General features: G+C 53.1%; 1 protein-coding gene across 3 annotated transcripts; it reads left to right on the forward strand.

Annotated features, from left to right (window-relative positions):
* Positions 1-4555: 4555 nt before the first annotated feature.
* On the forward strand, positions 4556-11509 carry Fxyd2 (FXYD domain containing ion transport regulator 2). 3 transcript variants are annotated; one of them, XM_057767047.1, is made up of 6 exons: positions 4556-4605; positions 9384-9422; positions 9577-9651; positions 10828-10864; positions 11012-11042; positions 11292-11509. In XM_057767047.1, exons 1-5 carry the CDS (start codon positions 4587-4589, stop codon positions 11034-11036), a joined length of 195 nt encoding a protein of 64 aa, XP_057623030.1. In that variant the 5' UTR covers positions 4556-4586; the 3' UTR covers positions 11037-11042; positions 11292-11509. The 3 variants fall into 3 exon arrangements, with proteins under 3 accessions (XP_057623030.1, XP_057623029.1, XP_057623028.1); XM_057767046.1 differs by lacking the exon at positions 4556-4605 and adding an exon at positions 7206-7258; XM_057767045.1 differs by lacking the exon at positions 4556-4605 and having other exon boundaries at positions 9193-9422.
* Positions 11510-17780: the final 6271 nt, after the last annotated feature.

Genomic DNA, 17780 nt, shown 5'->3' on the forward strand with positions numbered 1-17780 from the left:
ATATTACACACATATATATGTATTTACATACTATATATGTAAACGCATATGTATATATTATATGTGTATGCAAGTACATATATAGTATGATATATGTATAATTATAGTGTGTGCTATACAGTGTATACATATGTTATATGTGTTATATATATAGATACACACACACATACACAATGTTTTCCTGTTACTTCTTTGAGTTAAAGTGATACAATACACATGAAAACACATTAAACTTTCTACATGAAGATGTCATGTTGCCAGTACTAGCAACACTGGCTGTGTAAGGATTGCCTCCTCACCGATAGCAAGGGTCCCTGTCTGCCTTTAAACCTGGGTTCCAGTCCTGACTTGTACACATATTACCTGCAGTTCCCATTCCTTGTGAAATAGTGGCACCACAGTCTGACTCACTGTGATGTCAGGGAAAGCAAAGCAGATCTTTGGCATGCTCCAGAGCCATGAAGCAGGTGGAGTCATTGCCAGGTGAGGGGATGGTACGGTGAGTGGATGTGGTGGTCTGTGTAAGCCCACAGGCCGGGACAGGATGGCCATAGGCCACACAAAAGCCACAGGAGTCACACCTGAGGACTCCAGAGGCCATAGAGGGAAAGGAATGGCTTGCTTCCCCAAGGTTCTCCAAAGGCAGTGGCCACAAGGAGCCACCAGAAACACATCACTTCCAGGCGTGGGATCCGAGAAAGCCAATAATGCATTTCTCTCGAGGGTGTTCTCTGTGTAGGAGGCTGGACTAATGGGTTTGCCCTTGCCATAATGTGGTGACCTTGACTCTCAGCAAACATTGCCCTTTGGCAGCTTCCAGAACTGCTGTGCCTCACCGCTTGGGCCATCTTGAAGCCAACACTTAAGGGCTGCGTCTTATGGGGCCCACCTCCTCCAAGCCCTGGCCTTATAAGACCCCAGTTACCTGGCATTTGTGGTCACAGCAGGAGACAGGAGCTGGCATTCTTTAGGGCTTGGGACCTCTAGCTAGCACAGATGCGGTCTACAAGAAGTGGCCACCTTCCCTGCCCAGTATCCATGGGGACCATACCTTGGAGAATGGTCTTAAGCTCAGAGTCGGGGCTTTCTTGGGGCTTGGGTTTCTGCCCCTTTGAAGCTCCTCTGAGCTTACGAATCAACACCATGTGGAGGAAATGATGCCGGGGCCTCAGGTGCAATGCTGTGGATTCTGGCAGGAAACATCACAAAGTTCTGGCTCGTGGGCCAGAGTCCTGTTTCGGGAAGGCTATGGTGAGGACCTCTACTCTGATGCTTCCTGCTGGCATTGAGGAGACAAAGATCAGCTGGCTGTCTCTGCCTGTGACCTCCATACCCACAAAAGCAGTGGGGACTGTCCACATGACTGCCCTGTGAGTTAAGACAGACCTGCCTGGAGGACTTGGGGGAACGAGGCAGAGCCACTGAGGTCCCTGTGGGCAGACTGCCTTGGTCTCTGGGTCTTAGAGGACACAGGACACAGGAGGGCAGAGCTTTGGAGAAACCCAACAGAAGCTCCTGACCAACCCTGTTCTTTTAAAAAGCAGAACAGTGGTGTTTTCATGGCCACTGGGCCCCATTGCACCATGCAAGACTCCAAGAAGGAGAATGGAGGTTGAGATGCTGATGTCAAGGGGGCTCCTGAGCTATGTAAAGGGATGTGGTGAGCAATCTTATCTCCTGGGGAACCAGCCCAGCTTAGGGAAGAGAGTGGTACTACCATTGTTGGGACCATCTTTAGCCAAGCACTTCCCTTAATGATCTCCTTCCTCAACAAGCCTCTGAGGTAGGTGTCACCATGCATTTCAGATGGCAGGGTACAGGGAGATATTGCTATGACTCACTGGGTCAGAAGGGCAAGATCAGTATACAGAAGGATTTGCAGTGGGGTGGTCTGGCTTTAAGGTACCCTGTGGGACATGGGAGAGATATACCTTCAGCTGCTCTCAGGGGAGTTGGAGAAGGGGTCCCTTTGCAGGGGATTAAGATATCTCAGAGAGAGTTCGTTGTCCCCAGCAGTGACTAAACCCTGATGATCTTGGCGGGCTGGGAGATGGATGGAAGTTGTCTGAGAAGGGGCTTAGACATGAGCTAGGGGCTTAGACTCAGCAGACCTCAGCAACTCTTAACTCTTACCTGAGCTTTCAGGGCTGGGAGCAGGTGTGTGGATCGATGTGGGTGTGGGTGGTTGGGTGTGTGTGTCAGGGGTGTGAGTGTGAGTGTGGGATGCATGGGTGTGTGAGGGATGTGTAGGCGAGTGTGTATGTGGGTGTGTGAGTAGGTATGAATGGGGTGCGTGTGTGTGTGTTGTGTGAGTGTGTGGGTGTGTGGGTAGATATGAGTGTGAGTGTGGGTGTGAGTGTGTGTGTGTGGGTGGCTGTGTAGGTGTGGGGGAGCGGGTGGGTGGCAGAATAGGGTGTTGGAGGAGTCTGAGGACAAGGGTCCTAAGTGCTAGCTGCCTCTCTAGAGCAAACTGACCCCAGTTACTTGCTGCACTCAGGTGACAGACTGGAAAGAAGGTAACCTGAGGCAAGCTTGGAGGCTACCTGAGTCACTGGCAAAATGCTGCCACCTCTCTGGGCTAGGCTAGTGTGAGAGTTTAGAAGGGGTACCCAGGAGGGTCTCTAAGTGAAACCCATGAGAAAAACCCGAGGATAGAGGGAACACCCTGGAGGCTGAGCACCCAAAAACTATCTGCAAAGTCCTGGAAGGCCAGAGAGCCATTAAGAGGACAGTGTGGTTGGAATGGACGGAAGAGCAGGCGAGTTGGGGACAGAACGGCCATTAGGGTGAGATTAAGAAGGAACATAAAAGGGGGCTATCAAAAGGGCAAGTAAAGGCACTTGCCACAAAGCCTGACACCCTGAGTTCAACCCCAGGTCCCACTAATTGTTTTCTGATCTCCAGACGTGCACACTGCACAGACAAGCTCTCTCACACGCAGTCAATCACCATCAATCAACAAATGAACATAAGAAATTTACAGAATGATGGGACACAGAAAGGACCCGGGCTTAGAATCCGTATACAGAAGATCTCGGGCAGGAGAGCGGGAAGAAGCCCTTCCAAGAGAAGGGCTGGGTGGGAGCACAGAGGCCTATTAGGAAAGAGGATGTCTCTTTCACAACCCTGAGGTCGGGAGGGAGCTCGTGATGGGCTTGTGGGGAAGTGAGGATCCTGCCTACATCTACAGAGACCACTGAACTTCAGGCAACATGCCTGAAGTTCCCCAGTGCCTGGTTTGGGGAATTTCCACATAGGGCTCCAGGCTACCTGAAGGTTAAGATTTTCACTTGGGAACATGTGACAAAGTCACTGGGTGGAGTTGCCCTTCATCTCACAAGGGTCTGGGGTTGGGGGCGGGGATGCTGCCAGTTCAGAGCCCTAAGACCTCAGCCTACCCAGAGAACCCGGATGGGAGGTCAGCTTCCATCTCCCTGGGGGTGTCATTTCCCCAGCTCCCAGGGTACCGCTGTGAGGAACAGAGAGGCCAGTCACCAAGGTGACCAGACCTAACACCATCAGTGCTCTGCTGATATCCCAGTGGAGCAGCCAATCAGGATGAGCTTGGGAGTCTTGAGGAGACCCTGTGGTCCAATCTTAGTCCACAAAGACTTCTTGTGTGGCCTTGCTCTGAGCCTGTCACAGTGGCCAGGGCACAAGGACTCTGGGAGCCACTGAGGGCTCTCCTATAATCCTTTGTTGGCTCCTGCGCTATCCCAGCCCTGGAGACTAGAAGATAATTCTGCCTTTCAGCTGCTCCCCTGACAGAAAGTCCAGTCCTCCTCAGAGGAACTCTTGCTGAGACCCCACAGGTGCATCACAATTGGGACTAAGTGAGGAAGTGTAAGTGAGGAGGAAGGACAGGCCACCATGGGAGCACCCTTAAACCAGCTGTGGCCCCAGCCACTGCCCATCTCTGGCCAGTGCACCTGGAGCAGCTTCCTGCATAAAGTCCCACTGCACCTGGAGCAGCTTCCTGCCTGCTCTCAGGGGGCTCTGGGTTTCAGAATGGGCTAGCGGGGGGGGGGGGGGGGGGGGGGAGGAGGGGGTGGGGGGTAGGGGGCGTGCAAGAGACATTAGGGTGGAGCCCACTGGCTGGGGGATAAAATCTCCTGAGTGAAGACTTAGGGACCCACACCTGCCCCTGAGTGTCTCCTTCAGCTGTGGACCTGAAACCCAAGAGGGGAGGGGAGGGGAGGGGAGAGATGACACGCTGGTCCTGTCAGCTTGTGTCCTGGCTAGTGCCCTTCGAGGAACCCTGCAGCAGCAAGTTCACTGTGGGGGAAGGGAGGGAGGAAGCTGCAGATTACTTTGTTGCTCTGAGTGGCCCCTTCTTTTGGGACACTCAGACCAGCGAAGTCCGGAGATTCTTCCCCTACCCTCACGTGGGTCCCTTGCTCCAACCAGCCCAGGCAGGCAGGTGCAGGGTAACAGTTCCCCCATCAGCCCCTCCTCTGCCTCATTCTTCCTGTCCCAGCTCAGTCATCTGGCACAAAGAGAGTGTCACTCTTCCCACCCAGGCCCCCAGGCAAGGACAGGCACTCCCTGGCTCCTGTGTACCTCAGACACTTCCAGCAGCTCCTGCCATGGACAGGTGGTACCTGGGTGAGTCTTCCAAGCTTGTCCCCATCCTTGCCCTCTGCACCAACTTGGATTCAGGGGACCACCAATCACTTTCAAATGTACCTACTGGCTCCTCAGAATTGTGGGAGAAGAGAAATGGAAAAGACAGGCTGCCCTAAATAAGGACACCAGAGTCCTGGGCTTGCTGTGATGTGCAGGGCACCTCTGAGCCAGAGGCTGGGGAAATCTAATCAGCAGCCTCCTCATCCAGTTGTGTGTCCATCCATCTGGCTTCAGACGACTGAGTCACATCTTAGTCCCCGTACTTTCTGACTGCCTGCTCCCTAGCAGGTTAAGTCTGCATCCTAGTAAAACGGAGGATGCTTGCTAGTCCTGTTCCTCCTGAATCATGTGGCCACGGAGGGGTTACTTTCCCAGTGCCTGGAATAGAAAGTAGTTGTCAACCTGCTTTCCCGTGGCTTTGCCCACCCGCCCATCTCCCCATCAATCCATTCTTCTTTCCTTCTGTCTGTCATGTATATTTCTACCTATTTTTCATCTCTTACTCCAGAGAGAACTCATAGTGGTTTACAAAGATAGTCCCCAAGGTAATATAAGGAGTGTGAGTGCTGCTGCATTGGGTGAAGAGTGTCCCCCAGATTCATCAGCTGTCTTGGGACCCAGCCGGCACTCCAGTTCTGGCTCTCCCCTTTCTGTTTTTTGGGCCTCACCTCTCCTTGATCTGTTTTTTCTGGTCTCTGGAGGCTATGGCACTAAGCCTCTCTAGGCATGGTTGGAGAAGCCAGCGTTCAGCTTTAGTTTCTTCATCTGTCAGATGGAGATAGCAGAGATTTAGATGGGGATTGTGCGTGCTGACAGCCAGCATGTGGGTCCAGCCCCTCACAGGGCAGGCTGCTGTCTGCTTTCCTGAATGCGTGTGGCAGGGCTCTGAAAGCTCGCGAGAGCTGCATGAGTGCTCCAAAGCCAGGGCGCACACTCTCTCCTCTCACCCACTTAGCAGAGAGTGCCTGGCTTTCCGAGGGTACCATACACGGAAGGCTAATGTCTGTCACTTTCCAAGCAACACAGGAACAGTGGTACCCGCTGACCTAGGCTATATTCTGATATGCCTGCCTCAGACTCCACACACTTCCCTGAGTGCTGTGCCCTGCCCACTGTGTAGATGAAGAGACAGAGGTGTGGGGAGGTAAACAAATTGGCAAAGATCAAATGCCCAGCAAGTGGTGGAGCCAGGGTGTGAACAGAGCTATCAGTGCCCTGGCATTGGTTGAGGGGGACTCACAGATGGAGCCCTTCCCGTCAGGAGTACTGAATTGTACCAGGGAAGTAGATATCTGTTTGTCTCTCCGTCTGTCTGTCTATCTATCTATCTATCTATCTATCTATCTATCTATCTATCTATCTATCTATCTTTTATCCACCTAGTTATCATCTCTCCATCAATCTATCGTCTATCACCTATGTAGCCTGCATGCATGCACATATGTATGTACGTATATATGTATGTCTTATTGACTATTTATGCATCTACCGTCTTTGTATCTATCTATATATCATTTGCCTGTGGTGGACATTAATTAGCCGGTTGAAGGCCCATTCTACTGTGTAGAACCCATAGACGACTGTATAGTACTCACAGAAAACCCACACCATCGTTGCCAAGGGGACACTTAAAATAAAGTGGGGGACAACCTGGTAAGTACAAGCAAAGCATCTGTGCCCTGAATCTGAATGAGCAACAATCCTTCTTTTCAACTCTCACTGGCTGTGTGACCTTCGGAAAGGCCCCTAACTTCTCTGTGTTTCAGACACTCATGGCGAGTAGGGAGCTAACGGAAAAGGGAGAAGCCAGATAGAAAATGTTTCCTAAGCCATAAAAACAAGCCTGGGCCCGGCCCTGAAAGAGCCTTAAGTGCATGGTGGACAGCCACGTGAGGGAGTGCCAGGCATTAGGATAAGACATTAGTCAGGGATGACCGAGCGTTTCAGACTGAGGTGTGAGTGGCGCCAGGATTGGAATAAATGAGAGAAGCCAGGACTGGCTGTCAGAGAGAGCAGTGCCATGTGGTCGGGCTTTGGTGAGAGGGGAGGCAGGACAGGCTCTTTAGGAACCCCTCAGGGAAACATGAGAGCCCCATGTTTATGTTAGTTGTCACGGTGCTATCCACAGGAACTGGCAGGAAACTCTGAGGACTAAGGGACTCCAGGTCCCCAACTTGACAAAGTACTAAGGGACTCCAGGTCCCCAACTTGACAAAGTACCCCACCCCACCCCCAAGTGCCATTCACAATGAGCGCATCCTGAACCTTCCACTTCCTCAGCCTGGCTGCGGCTTCGGCTTCACCAGCTGATGGAAGAATACTGCTGCTGCCCATCCAGGCCCTGCTCCCTGGAAATTTCCTTTGGGAGGGGCTGGAGACGGCAGCCAGCCCCTCCCTGCCTCTGCCCCCCCCCCAACACCTCCCTCTTGCCTGGCTCAGCGGGAGCCCCTCTGAGCATACTCAGCTTTTCTTGTGACCAGGGTAAATATTACCTGACACTGTTAATATTTAATGTCCCCCACCTCTGTCCTGGCCACCCCACGGCAGACACTGTCTCCGAAGTAGAGGCTTCAGGAAGACTGTGGAGAAGCCCTGGTGGTTGGGAAAATGACAGGGCTGTCGACTGGTGATGGTGAGTGTAGTGCCTGGCAAGGTTGGCAGGACTGCCTGGGACTGCCTTCGGTGGGCAGCTGAACCCCTTTTCCCTCTGGGACTGCCTTCGGTGGGCAGCTGAACCCCTTTTCCCTCTGGGACTGCCTTTGGTGGGAAGCTGAACCCCTTTTCCCTCTGGGACTGCCTTTGGTGGGAAGCTGAACCCCTTTTCCCTTTGGGACCCCCCTTCCTTCTCCTGCTCCCTTACCTCCGGGTTTCCACCCCGTGGCTCTCTAAGAAAATTAGCATTTGGGAAAAGACCCTAACTTCTCCACCCCCACAGAAAAGAAGAATAGCAGAAGTGTGTGTGAGTGGGCACGTGTATATGAGTGTGCGAGTGCATGTGTGTGTACATGTGTGAGTGTGCGAGTGCATGTGCTTGTACACATGAATGCTGTGCACGTATATGTGAGTGTGTGAGTGTGCATATGTGTGTACACGTGCATGTGAGTGTGTGTGTACACGTGTGCGTGAGTTGCATGTGTATGTGTGTGAGTGTATATGTGTGAGTGTGTGACTTTGTTTTTGAGACAGAATCTTATTCTGTAACTCAGGTTGGCCTGGAACTCACTGTATAGTCCAGAATAACCTAAAATTCACTATAATTCTCCTGTCTCAGCCTCTCACATTCTGCCCAGTGTGACTTTCTAGTATTGGATAGAGAACTAAGATCACATAGTGGGCAGTGACTGCCAGTGTTGAGAGTGGGAAGAGCAGCCCTTCTGGCCAGCCTTCCCCAACTGGCTTAGGGTCACAAGAAAAGTCCTGAGTTTTGGGATCCACAGACTCAGGCTTGGAGCCCAATAGGACCCCTACTGACTCATATCTTGAGGGTTCTGGCCTAGAGCACTGGTGGGGGAGGGGCTCATCAAATGGTTCTGAAAGGGGAGTCCTAGCTCTGATTTGACTACTAGCAACCCCCACCCCGTGACCTTGACTATCACTGAAGCTGGGGAGACTTTGTACATGGAGCAGAGCCTGGATCCCTAAGGATTCTCCTTAGATTCTGGCCTTTCTGAACAACCCATACCCAAGACCTGAGAGGCACTGACTGCCCCCCGCCCCCGTCCCGTCCCCGGCCACTGGAAACAGCTGGACTCACCAGGCCTCATCTGTGACCACAACAGGGACACAGTTCAAAGTTGCCTGGGAACTGCTAACTTGTTCAGTCCTTTGGCAACGGCCTCAGCCCCCTAGGGCCAAGAGGGTCTACCGCAGGGCAGCAGAGTGCGGCTGGTATGGGGGAGGTGATTGCAGTGTCCCTCCTGCTATCCCAGGGTGAAAGCTCTGAGCTCAGGGGGGCAGACAGCAGAATATTCGCCTCAACCAGAATGAAGGGGGCCACGGGAGGCAGGGCCAGGGCTACGCAGCCTGTGGACAAGTCTTCCTACCTGTCACTTGTGAGGAAACCTAGCACTTAGACTCACAGTGACCCTTAGCCTGGGTTCAAATCCCAGTTCCACCCCTTGCTGTGTGGCTCACTGACTCTCTCTAGGCTTCAGTCCCTTGTGGATGAGAAAAATAACAATAGTGCCCCACAGGGGGTCTGAGCCAAAGGTCTGTTCATTGGGGTCGATAATGCAGACACTGAGTGTATATGCCTCACTCTTGTTAAGTTTGCCCTGAGGATAATGACACAGATTCAAGTCCCTGTTCTGCCCTCCATTTCCAGGGTCCTTACCCCAGCCGTGGACTCATGGTTCCTTCCTCCTGTTCGCTGATGACAGAGACTGTTTTTCTCACTCATTCCATTCACAGATATTGCTCCTCCCTGAGGAAGTGGGATTCTATCAGCAGAGGCCACTTAGGGGCCTCCTGGGAACCCAGCTCTTTGGCCTGTCCTCGTGATACAGAGCAGGGAGCTGGGGAGGACCACACCCTGCTGGGACTGTGTGCCTCCAGCCCACACAGATCTCCACAACAGATGCCCTGCCTCTGATCCCAGGATGTCTGTGTGAGGCAGCCTTAGGGTGGATGTTCAGGCCACTCTTACCCAGCTTTCCTTCGCCCACCTGGGCACTTAGGGATCATTTGAGAATTCCAGCGTTTCCACTGCTTTGGGGTTGTGATGTCTTATTCATCCTGCCCCCCAACTCTCTCCTCAGGTGGCAGCGCCAAGGGGACAGAGGATCCATTCCACTATGGTAAGCCAGTCCTCCCCTGCTTACCCCATCAGCTGATTCCCATCCCTGGGTCCCTGCTATCTGCTCTCAAGAGTATGGGGTTGCTGGTGGGTAGACTTGGGAGGTCTGGTAGAGGCCGTGCTCACACCACTGCCCATGTCTCCTCTCTTTCAAGACTACGAGACTGTCCGCAAAGGGGGCCTGATCTTCGCGGGCCTGGCCTTCGTTGTGGGGCTCCTCATCCTCCTCAGTAAGTGGAGACTGGTGATTGGTGCATTTCCTAAGTCATACAGTAAGGAGGACACCAGCTTCCAGCCCACACTCCAGCCCGAGGAGGAATGCAGGGGACAGCAGGCTCCTGCCTCCTTCAGGGTGCCCCCTAGTGGCCTTGGGAGGAAAACTGAGGGGGGAGTCTGACTGGGCAACCCTTGGGCAGAGGAGGTCAAGGGAGCAGGCAGGGCCGACCCAAACCCCATCTGGGCAGCTTCTAGGGTGGCCACACCCTAGCCACCCTAGCCATTAGGTAATCTCAGCACACTGAGGGACGGTACCCCTACCCCCATTGTCAACATTTGAGATGGACAATGAGGCTCATGGGGAGAGACTTGTGGCAGCTCCCCTCCCCAGGTGTATCTGATGTTCACCCTTCCCCATATTGCTGGAAACCAGCAGTGCTGGAATCCAGGCCCTGGGATTTACCACTGACTTATCCTAACTCTGAGGATGGAAAAGCTCCATTTTCTCCCTGTTAAATGGGGAAAATCCCATCCATCTTATAAGATTGGAGCTAGCATCCTAAGCCAGGTATAGGGGTAAGCGAGTTATAATAAGAGGGTCCGAGGTAGGCATGGAGGGCTCTAGGGGAAGACAAATGTCCTGTATGTCTTCAGCCCAGGCCGGCACAAAAGCAAGTGCTTAGTAAATGCTGGTTGCTTTCTATTGTTGCAACCAAAAGAAAAATACCAGAATCGCAATCAGGAAGACCTTTGGTGAAACAAACAGGCTTCTGTGTTCTGGAGTGACCCTACACTCTGGCTCTGCCACTCTACCTGAAAGTTGGGCTTCTGGATCTGTCTTAGGGGGCATGAATTTCTTGGAAGTTAGGAGCCTAGGCAGGGATTTGAACTTTGGATTTAGCCTGTTCTCCTCCAAGCGTGTACCGAGCAGCTGCCCTGTTGTGCCCTACATTGTGCTGGTGGCATCATGAACTCTGGTCCCAGCTGCCACTTCCAAACATGTTCACAGTCCATCACAGTTCTGGTGCAGTGAGCGGTTGTTGATTGACTCATTGCTTGGTGGGCCAGCTCTATATAAACAGACTCCAAGCCCCACACTGTGATGATGCTGGAGGGGGCAAGCCTAGCAGAACTGAGTCTTCCAGGGCCTCCTTGGAAAACGACAACAAACTTTGCCATCTCTTTTCAAGGCAAAAGATTCCGCTGTGGGGGCAATAAGAGGCACAGGTGAGTGCTGTCGGGAACTAACAAGTGGGTAGGGCAAGAGGAGAGCAGGAAGCTTTCCCTAATGAGGAGGCGGGGACCCACAATCTGGGGGGGGTGCGGTTTCCCCTGCCTCTCCCTTCATCCTTTCTTTACTCTTCCCCATCCCAGGCAGGTCAATGAGGATGAGCTGTGACAACAGGTATGTCCCCATCAGGTGGTGAGGGTTTGCGTAGAGAATGAGTGTGAATGAGAGGCAGCAAGCAGAGAGAAATCAGGGGGTCGGGTGGGCTGTCCCCTGAATGTTAAAGTGAGGACTGAGTGTCTGAAGTGGGATGTGTGGAGTAGGGATGTTGCAGAGGGGTTGCTGGGAATAGTAAGAGGGACAGGGTCAAAGCTGCCAGCCTCACAGGCCTCCTTCCCAGCTCAAACCCTGCCTTTGTCTTTCCAGAGCCACCAGTGCCCACCAGCGCATGGGCACTAAAGATGCCCATCTTCCCCGCTGCACTCCACTGTCCCGACACAGCCAGCACACAGGCGGAAGGATGTGCCAGGCTCGCTATGACCCCCCATGGTCATCCACTCATGCCTCTTGACCCTTAACTTCCTTCCTCCCCTCCCCAGCTCCTCTCACACCCCTCTTCCTGTTCCAAGTTGGGGTACATGTGCAGCCCCGTCTCACTGGTTTTCAATGAATCATTCTGGCAAGTACCTGCCAATGGAAGTAGGCCTGGTATGATCATCTATGGGCCCTTCATCACTCACCCCTGAACAGCTGGGGACAGAGACCTCTGCTTGACTTCTGCACACACTGTAGAAGTCTGAAGGTGTCAAGTTGAAGGTGACTGGGTCTGTTGGGTCCTGCTGGATGCTGTTGAAGCCTGGGTGCTCCCATGGGAAACTTGCTTCTTGGGTGCTTTTGACCACCTAAGAGGTAGCTTGCCGGTGGCTATGTTCATAGGTTTTCCTAAAGTATGCTGCTGTCCAGGGTGGGTGAGTCTGAAAGGCCTGATGCTGGGCTTCGGTGCATGTCCCCAGCACATCTTCCAAGCCACCCTCCTTGAGTGGGTGGGGCCCAAGGGACTCCAGCTGGACCCACTCCTACCTGTCCTTTTGGGGTCTGCTTGCTTCATCCCTGGGCCAGGAGTGAGCAATGAGAGTGAGTGCTTCCTCCTGCCCCATCCATCTGAGCAGAGACCTACAAAGGGGTCCAACTCCCCCTCCCTCCATTCTCATGAAATCTCCAAGGAGACTGGAGGGCTGGCAGGATGCTGGCACCATCTGGTGACTAGCTTCCTTATCTGCATCTCGGCGTTTCTGAGCAGAACCCTGGTGACAGTATTTGAAAGGAACAGGCTGTGTTTGGTGGTCTGCACCGTCAGGGTGGACAGGTCATTTCACTCGGTTCTTAAGCCTTCTGCACTAACGCACTGCCTCTAGGCTCTGAAGCCCGCCCACCTCTCTCAGGAGTGGACAATCCTTTGAGACCATTCCATTGTAAAGAAGGGGACACTGAACATCACGTTTCCCCCCAGCCCCAAGAAAGGCAGTGACTTGTCTAGACAAGGTGACAGACACCCTGCCTGCCTTTTGCTATGAGAGCTAAGAGATAGAGAAGTCTGGGGTGGAAGGTCAGGCGCCAGTTGAGGCCAGTAGCCAGCTAGGTAAAGTCTGGTTACTAGCCTCAGTATCAGGTCACTGACAAAATGTGACCTCACACCCTCAGGCAGAACTCGGGTCCGCTATGCTTGAGCTCCCTCTAGAGGTGGGAGGACTAAGCAGAGCTGGAGCAGGTCTGGCCAGGGGTGGGATGGGGAGGAGCCAAGCTCTTCGAGGTTTCGGGATTCAGGGCCAAGGCAGACAGGAAGAGGTATTCAAGGTCTGTGATGCGACCTTCACCCAGGATGCCCAGTGAGCCAGCCCAGGGCTGAGGACCACAGCTCCAGGGGACATTGTGATTCTGGGACCTGCTCCTGGACCAGGACATCTCCCTTTGCACTCCAGGAAGTTCACACACTGAGAGAGAGTTACTGGGACCTGCTCCTGGACCAGGACATCTCCCTTTGCACTCCAGGAAGTTCACACACTGAGAGAGAGTTACTGAACTTGCCCTCCACTGGAAGGCTATCCACACAGCAGAACGGTACTAAATTGCTGAATACAAACCGAGTCTTGAAAGTGGCCCTTGCCTCACCAAAACATAGCTTGGAGACCTAGCAGCCTTAGGATGTAATTCCTCCTCCTACCATCAGAGGGAGCACACGACTTACTCAGAGTCACATAAAATTGTGATTCCTGAATCGCTGGCCTGCGCCTGATTTCCTGGGAAAACTCTGGACGCTTTTCCACGAAGCCTCAGTCCGCACAGCTTGAGTTATATCATGATCCTATCCCCATCTCCAGACGCCCCTTTCCAAACTCACTAACGTCCAAGTATGGGACACCCAGGGTAAGGGCAACTTGCCCATCTTGGGAAGGGTGGTTTGGGTGGGGCCCTGTCGTGTCTGGACTTGGCTTCCCTATCAGAAGCCAGGACCGACTCTGGTTCATCTGAAGTGTGAGGACTCTTCGCACAGGCCTCCAGGTTTTCTAAAAGCTTTGGCAGATTTGGGGATCACCTCCACCACACCCCAGCAGTTCACTGGGCTCTCCCTGTTCAATTAGGAAGAGGGTGCCCCAACAGATTAGCTTCGAGTAGCTCTGCTGGCCCTACTCACATCAAAATGAGGGGCTCCTTGAACAGAGGTGGGTCCTATGGCAAAGGGAGAATGAGTCGCCTCTCCCTCAAAACCTTGCTCAGGAATGGAGCACCCCGCTGGGACAGTGAATCACCTCCCTGCAGAGGTGCACCCCAAGTGGTCACGCTCGGAACTGCAGTTGGGTAGTGGTAACCCAGCCCTCACCGAGAGACTTCATACCTGCCCCAGTTGGTGAATGCCATGGCCGTTCACCTCTGCTGTTCCAATCTGGAAGATGGATCAGCTTGGGTCTCAGAGTCAGGGACATCACAGGCACAGTCAGGTGTGTTAGGAGAGCAGCACTGAGACATGAGCTACATCTGAGAGCTGTGGAGCTGCCCAAGAGCCCAGCCTTAGAAGATTATGGGGACTCCGGTCCCCTCCCAGTCTCAGGATACACAAGGAATCCCGGGTTGGGAACACTTTGTGCTACTGCAGTTCAACAGCTGAGGGACTGGGGGGAAAGATTCTACTTAAAATTTGGAACTTTTCTGCCTGGGGTTTCAGGCAGACACTGGAGGGACAAGGGAGATGGCAACAGGGCATGGGTTGGGGTGGAGGTGCCCCAGTTGTCATGGGCCTCACATGTGGGAGGCCCAGGGGCCAGCACCACTCAGGCCCCATTTGGCAAGTTTCTTTCTCCAAGCCTGCTGGGCTGGGCAATGGGACCCTGGGTCCCACCCTCCCATAATTTCACAGTGCCATTGCCAGCATTTACATCTCGAGACCCGGTTTCCTGTTTTGAGAACTTCTCGCTGCTGCTTCCTGGAAGAAGCTTTGGTGGTGCTGGGAGGAACTGCCAGGTGGGCCAGGCAGAAGGGTGATAGAGGAGGATGGGGAGTTCCCAGCCAGGGCAGCAGCTGGTAGCCCAGAACAGCTGCTGAGGTCCTGCAGGCTGCAGACCACACTCTGGAAACTGAAACTGGCCTTCCTAGCCACCTCCCTGGCCTGCTGTGTGACCTTGGCTTTGGGGAAACAAAACAGGAGAAAACAATTCTGAGTTACAGTCTAAAAGTTCAGGGGTGCTGACTCGGAATGGGGAGTTGGAGCTGAAGAGAATTCTCTCCCGAACCTAGGGTAGTTAGCTGTTCTTAATACACAGCTGGATACACACAGTCACATGGTCACACCAGCTGGGTAAGTGAAGAAGGCTGGCACGAGACACCTGGAGACGTGGAGCAGTGAGCTAGTGTGACCCTTTCCAGGAGCGTGGCAGATTCTGTGTTTGCTCCCCCAGAAAGGCCTGTCAATCAGTAACCGAGCGGGCATTTACACAGACCGCCTGGAATTCGGCGTCCTTGCTCTGCGACGAATAACATTTCAGGTCTCCTGTCTGCAAACCAAACATTCACTAGGAAGTTAATAAAGTTACTCAGGAGAAGCTTAGAGCCCTCAGACAGCCACCAGGAGACACAGTAGGAGTAAGGGGTGCAGAATGGGCCTCAGCTGTTCTGGGACTCTTCCAGAGGCTCCAATGACTATATCTTCTGGGCTCTGAACATTCCTTCACTCTGTGTCCCAGGCTGTTAGCTACTCACTCCAGGGTGGGAATAACACCAGTGGGTTCCTCCATGCTCCCTAGTGCCCATTCCAGATCCAGCAGAAGACCGAGTGCGTGAATGTTTGCTGAGTCATCGCACTGGCTCCTCAGAGGACGACAATGAATGAGGAGTGACCCCCCCCACACTGTGCTGTGTGAGGAGGGTTGTTCAGGGTGGGGTCTGGGTTAGTCCATGGTGTGTAGTAGGCTCACTCAAGTGGGGGGACCTTTGAGATCTATCCCTGTGGCACCCTTCATTTTATCCTCTGAGTCTTGGGAACCAGCAAAACTCCCTGGAACCCTGGGCCGCTGTCTATGGGATGGGAATTATCTCCAAGCTAACACTCCAGGCCACTGGCTTTCCAGGAACCTTTCCATCAGTGATTTGGGAAGGTTCTGTCCAGCGTCTTCTTCTCGGGGCACCATGTCCAGAGATGGCAAAGAGGCAGTGCCCTCTGAGCCCACCTGGAAGATAACCAGAAACCAGGGATAGATCACAACACCCATAGCCTTTCCAGTCCCATTCGAACTGAGGGGCAGGTGTGGTGGCCACATGTGGGATATCGTCACTCCTTCAGCCCTCTGTTCCCTCACCTGGGGGCTCTGGGTTTCTTCCCTTGACGAGCGGGAAAAGAGGTCTGAGGTCCTATTATCCTGAGAACCGAGTGGGTGTGGAGAAAGGTCTCTGGATTGTTTGCTTTCCTCATACGTGACAAAAGGGGGTGAGTGTGATTCTAGTCGTGTTGGAACTGGGGAGAGGTAGAGAAACCCGTAAGCAGAGAGAGCCTGGGCAGAGGCTAGCCTGGACTAATGCAGGGGGCTGAGCAGCAGTGAATATTTTATCCCCCTTCATCAGCTGTTGAACCAGTGGCTCAACCAAAGAACTGGAATTTCCCCGGAAATCTCATGCTGAGAGAAGAAAGACTGGGACCATGGTGCCAGCCAGAGGGGAGCTTGTTTCCTGGGAAGGATCTCACAGTTCTGAGTACTCACCGGAACAGCCTGCGGGAGGATCTTGAGACAGTGATGGATCAGGGCCAGGCTAGACCACACGCCGACCTGGACTGCACAGCTACCCATTCCCCTTGATGTCTATTTAAACTAAACATCGTGTCTGGACCTCCAAGGTGGACCTGGAGGGTCCCTGCACCTCAATGTCGTCACTGCTCTCTGTGACTTGTTAGTTGACCTAAGGAGGACATGTGGCCCAGAGTCACCCTAGCAACGCTGGAAACGCCACGGTAGACAGGTCCATGTGCCTCAGGGAGTGTGCTGGTTAGTTTTTCTGTCAACTTGACACAAGTTAGAGTTCTCTGGGAAGAGGGACTCTCAATTGATAAACTGCCTCTGTAAGGGTGTTCGCCCCGCCCATGACTTGGGCTAGCTATGGAGGCCACATTCTTGTCTGCCAAAGTAACCTCTTAAAAGGAAGGGTGGGGGAGGTCGCTTGTTCTCCTGTGCGGTGGTCGGAGATCAGACTGTTGGTTCCATTCACCCCTGGGCAGAATGGAAGACCACGGTGGTTGTTGTGTATCCGTGTTGTGTATCCTAACAAATCCTTGATACTTCTCTAAGTGGGCTCTTGTGAAGTTGCCTACACACAGATTGGCCTGTAGGCGCATCCATGGGGCATTTTCTTGATTAGTGATTGATATAGGAGGGTCCAGCTCACTGGGAGTGGTCCACCGGGAGGCCTCCCCAATGTTTCATCACAACAGCAGCAAGAAAATTACAACCGGGAACCCCATCCTCAGAGCTTGACCCACATATTGGAGATTAAGGGGTCCAGACTGGAGTCTCATGGACCCAAGCTGGGATGGGGCAGGGCAGGTTGTAGTCTTTTTTTGTTTGTTTGTTTTTTTCAAGAGAGAGTTTTCTCTGTAGCTTTGGAGCCTGTCCTGGGACTAACTCAGGCTGGCCTTGAACTCACAGAGTTCTGCCTGCCTCTACTGGAATCAAAACCGGCCCAGATTGCAGTCTTTACTGTGAGACTTTGAGATGGTAGAGATTTCAGCACAGCCTGCAACTGTCATCCTGTCATTAGACACTAGGGGGCGCCATATAACCAGCTTCTCTGTCCTGAGCTTCACTGAGGACTGCAGCCATACTGAGCAGGGAGAGCAGAGGGTGACCAAACCTCGAGACAGAATAAGCGGAGTTGGAGATACGCTCTACACTCTGCCCTCTTCCCCTGACGACCATCCCTTCAAGGTGGGTGTACGCCACAGTTTAACCTGCCCACTCCGCCCTTCACCGAATGAGGCAAACCCTGATACCACTGTTTGCATAGGTTCCCGACGTCACCATCCTGATCTGAGCAGATCTAGAAACCTGGCTGTCGTCCAGACTCAGTGTTTTTTTCCTCCTCTCAGGGGCAAAGATGGGACGAAGTGGGAAAAACAGGTGCAGCAGAGCTCAGCCGTCATCTGGACAGCACCAGGGAAACCCTTCTTCATCTCTGTGCCTCAGTTTCCTCATCTGTGACCAAGCCATAGTGTGCTACCAAACAGAAAAGGAATTAGCTGAGGCACAAGGCAAGCTCAACCACGGTCTGTGGACTGTGTGCTTTAATCGGAGATTTGAATAGGCGGCATGTTCCGGGCACTGTATTGGGCCTTTGGACACACTAGCGTGGAGATTGTCTATAAAAATGCTGATCAGA

This window comes from Chionomys nivalis, chromosome 4, assembly GCF_950005125.1.
Source record: "Chionomys nivalis chromosome 4, mChiNiv1.1, whole genome shotgun sequence".
NCBI lineage: Eukaryota > Metazoa > Chordata > Mammalia > Rodentia > Cricetidae > Chionomys > Chionomys nivalis.

Excerpts from the sequence above, each read along its gene's own strand:
- Fxyd2 (XM_057767045.1), top strand. The coding sequence starts at position 9,347 with ATGTCTTATTCATCCTGCCCCCCAACTCTCTCCTCAGGTGGCAGCGCC. Across the intron at positions 9,423-9,576 it reads AGAGGATCCATTCCACTATG|ACTACGAGACTGTCCGCAAA; the intron begins GTAAGCCAGTCC and ends CTCTCTTTCAAG. Across the intron at positions 10,865-11,011 it reads GGGGGCAATAAGAGGCACAG|GCAGGTCAATGAGGATGAGC; the intron begins GTGAGTGCTGTC and ends TCCCCATCCCAG.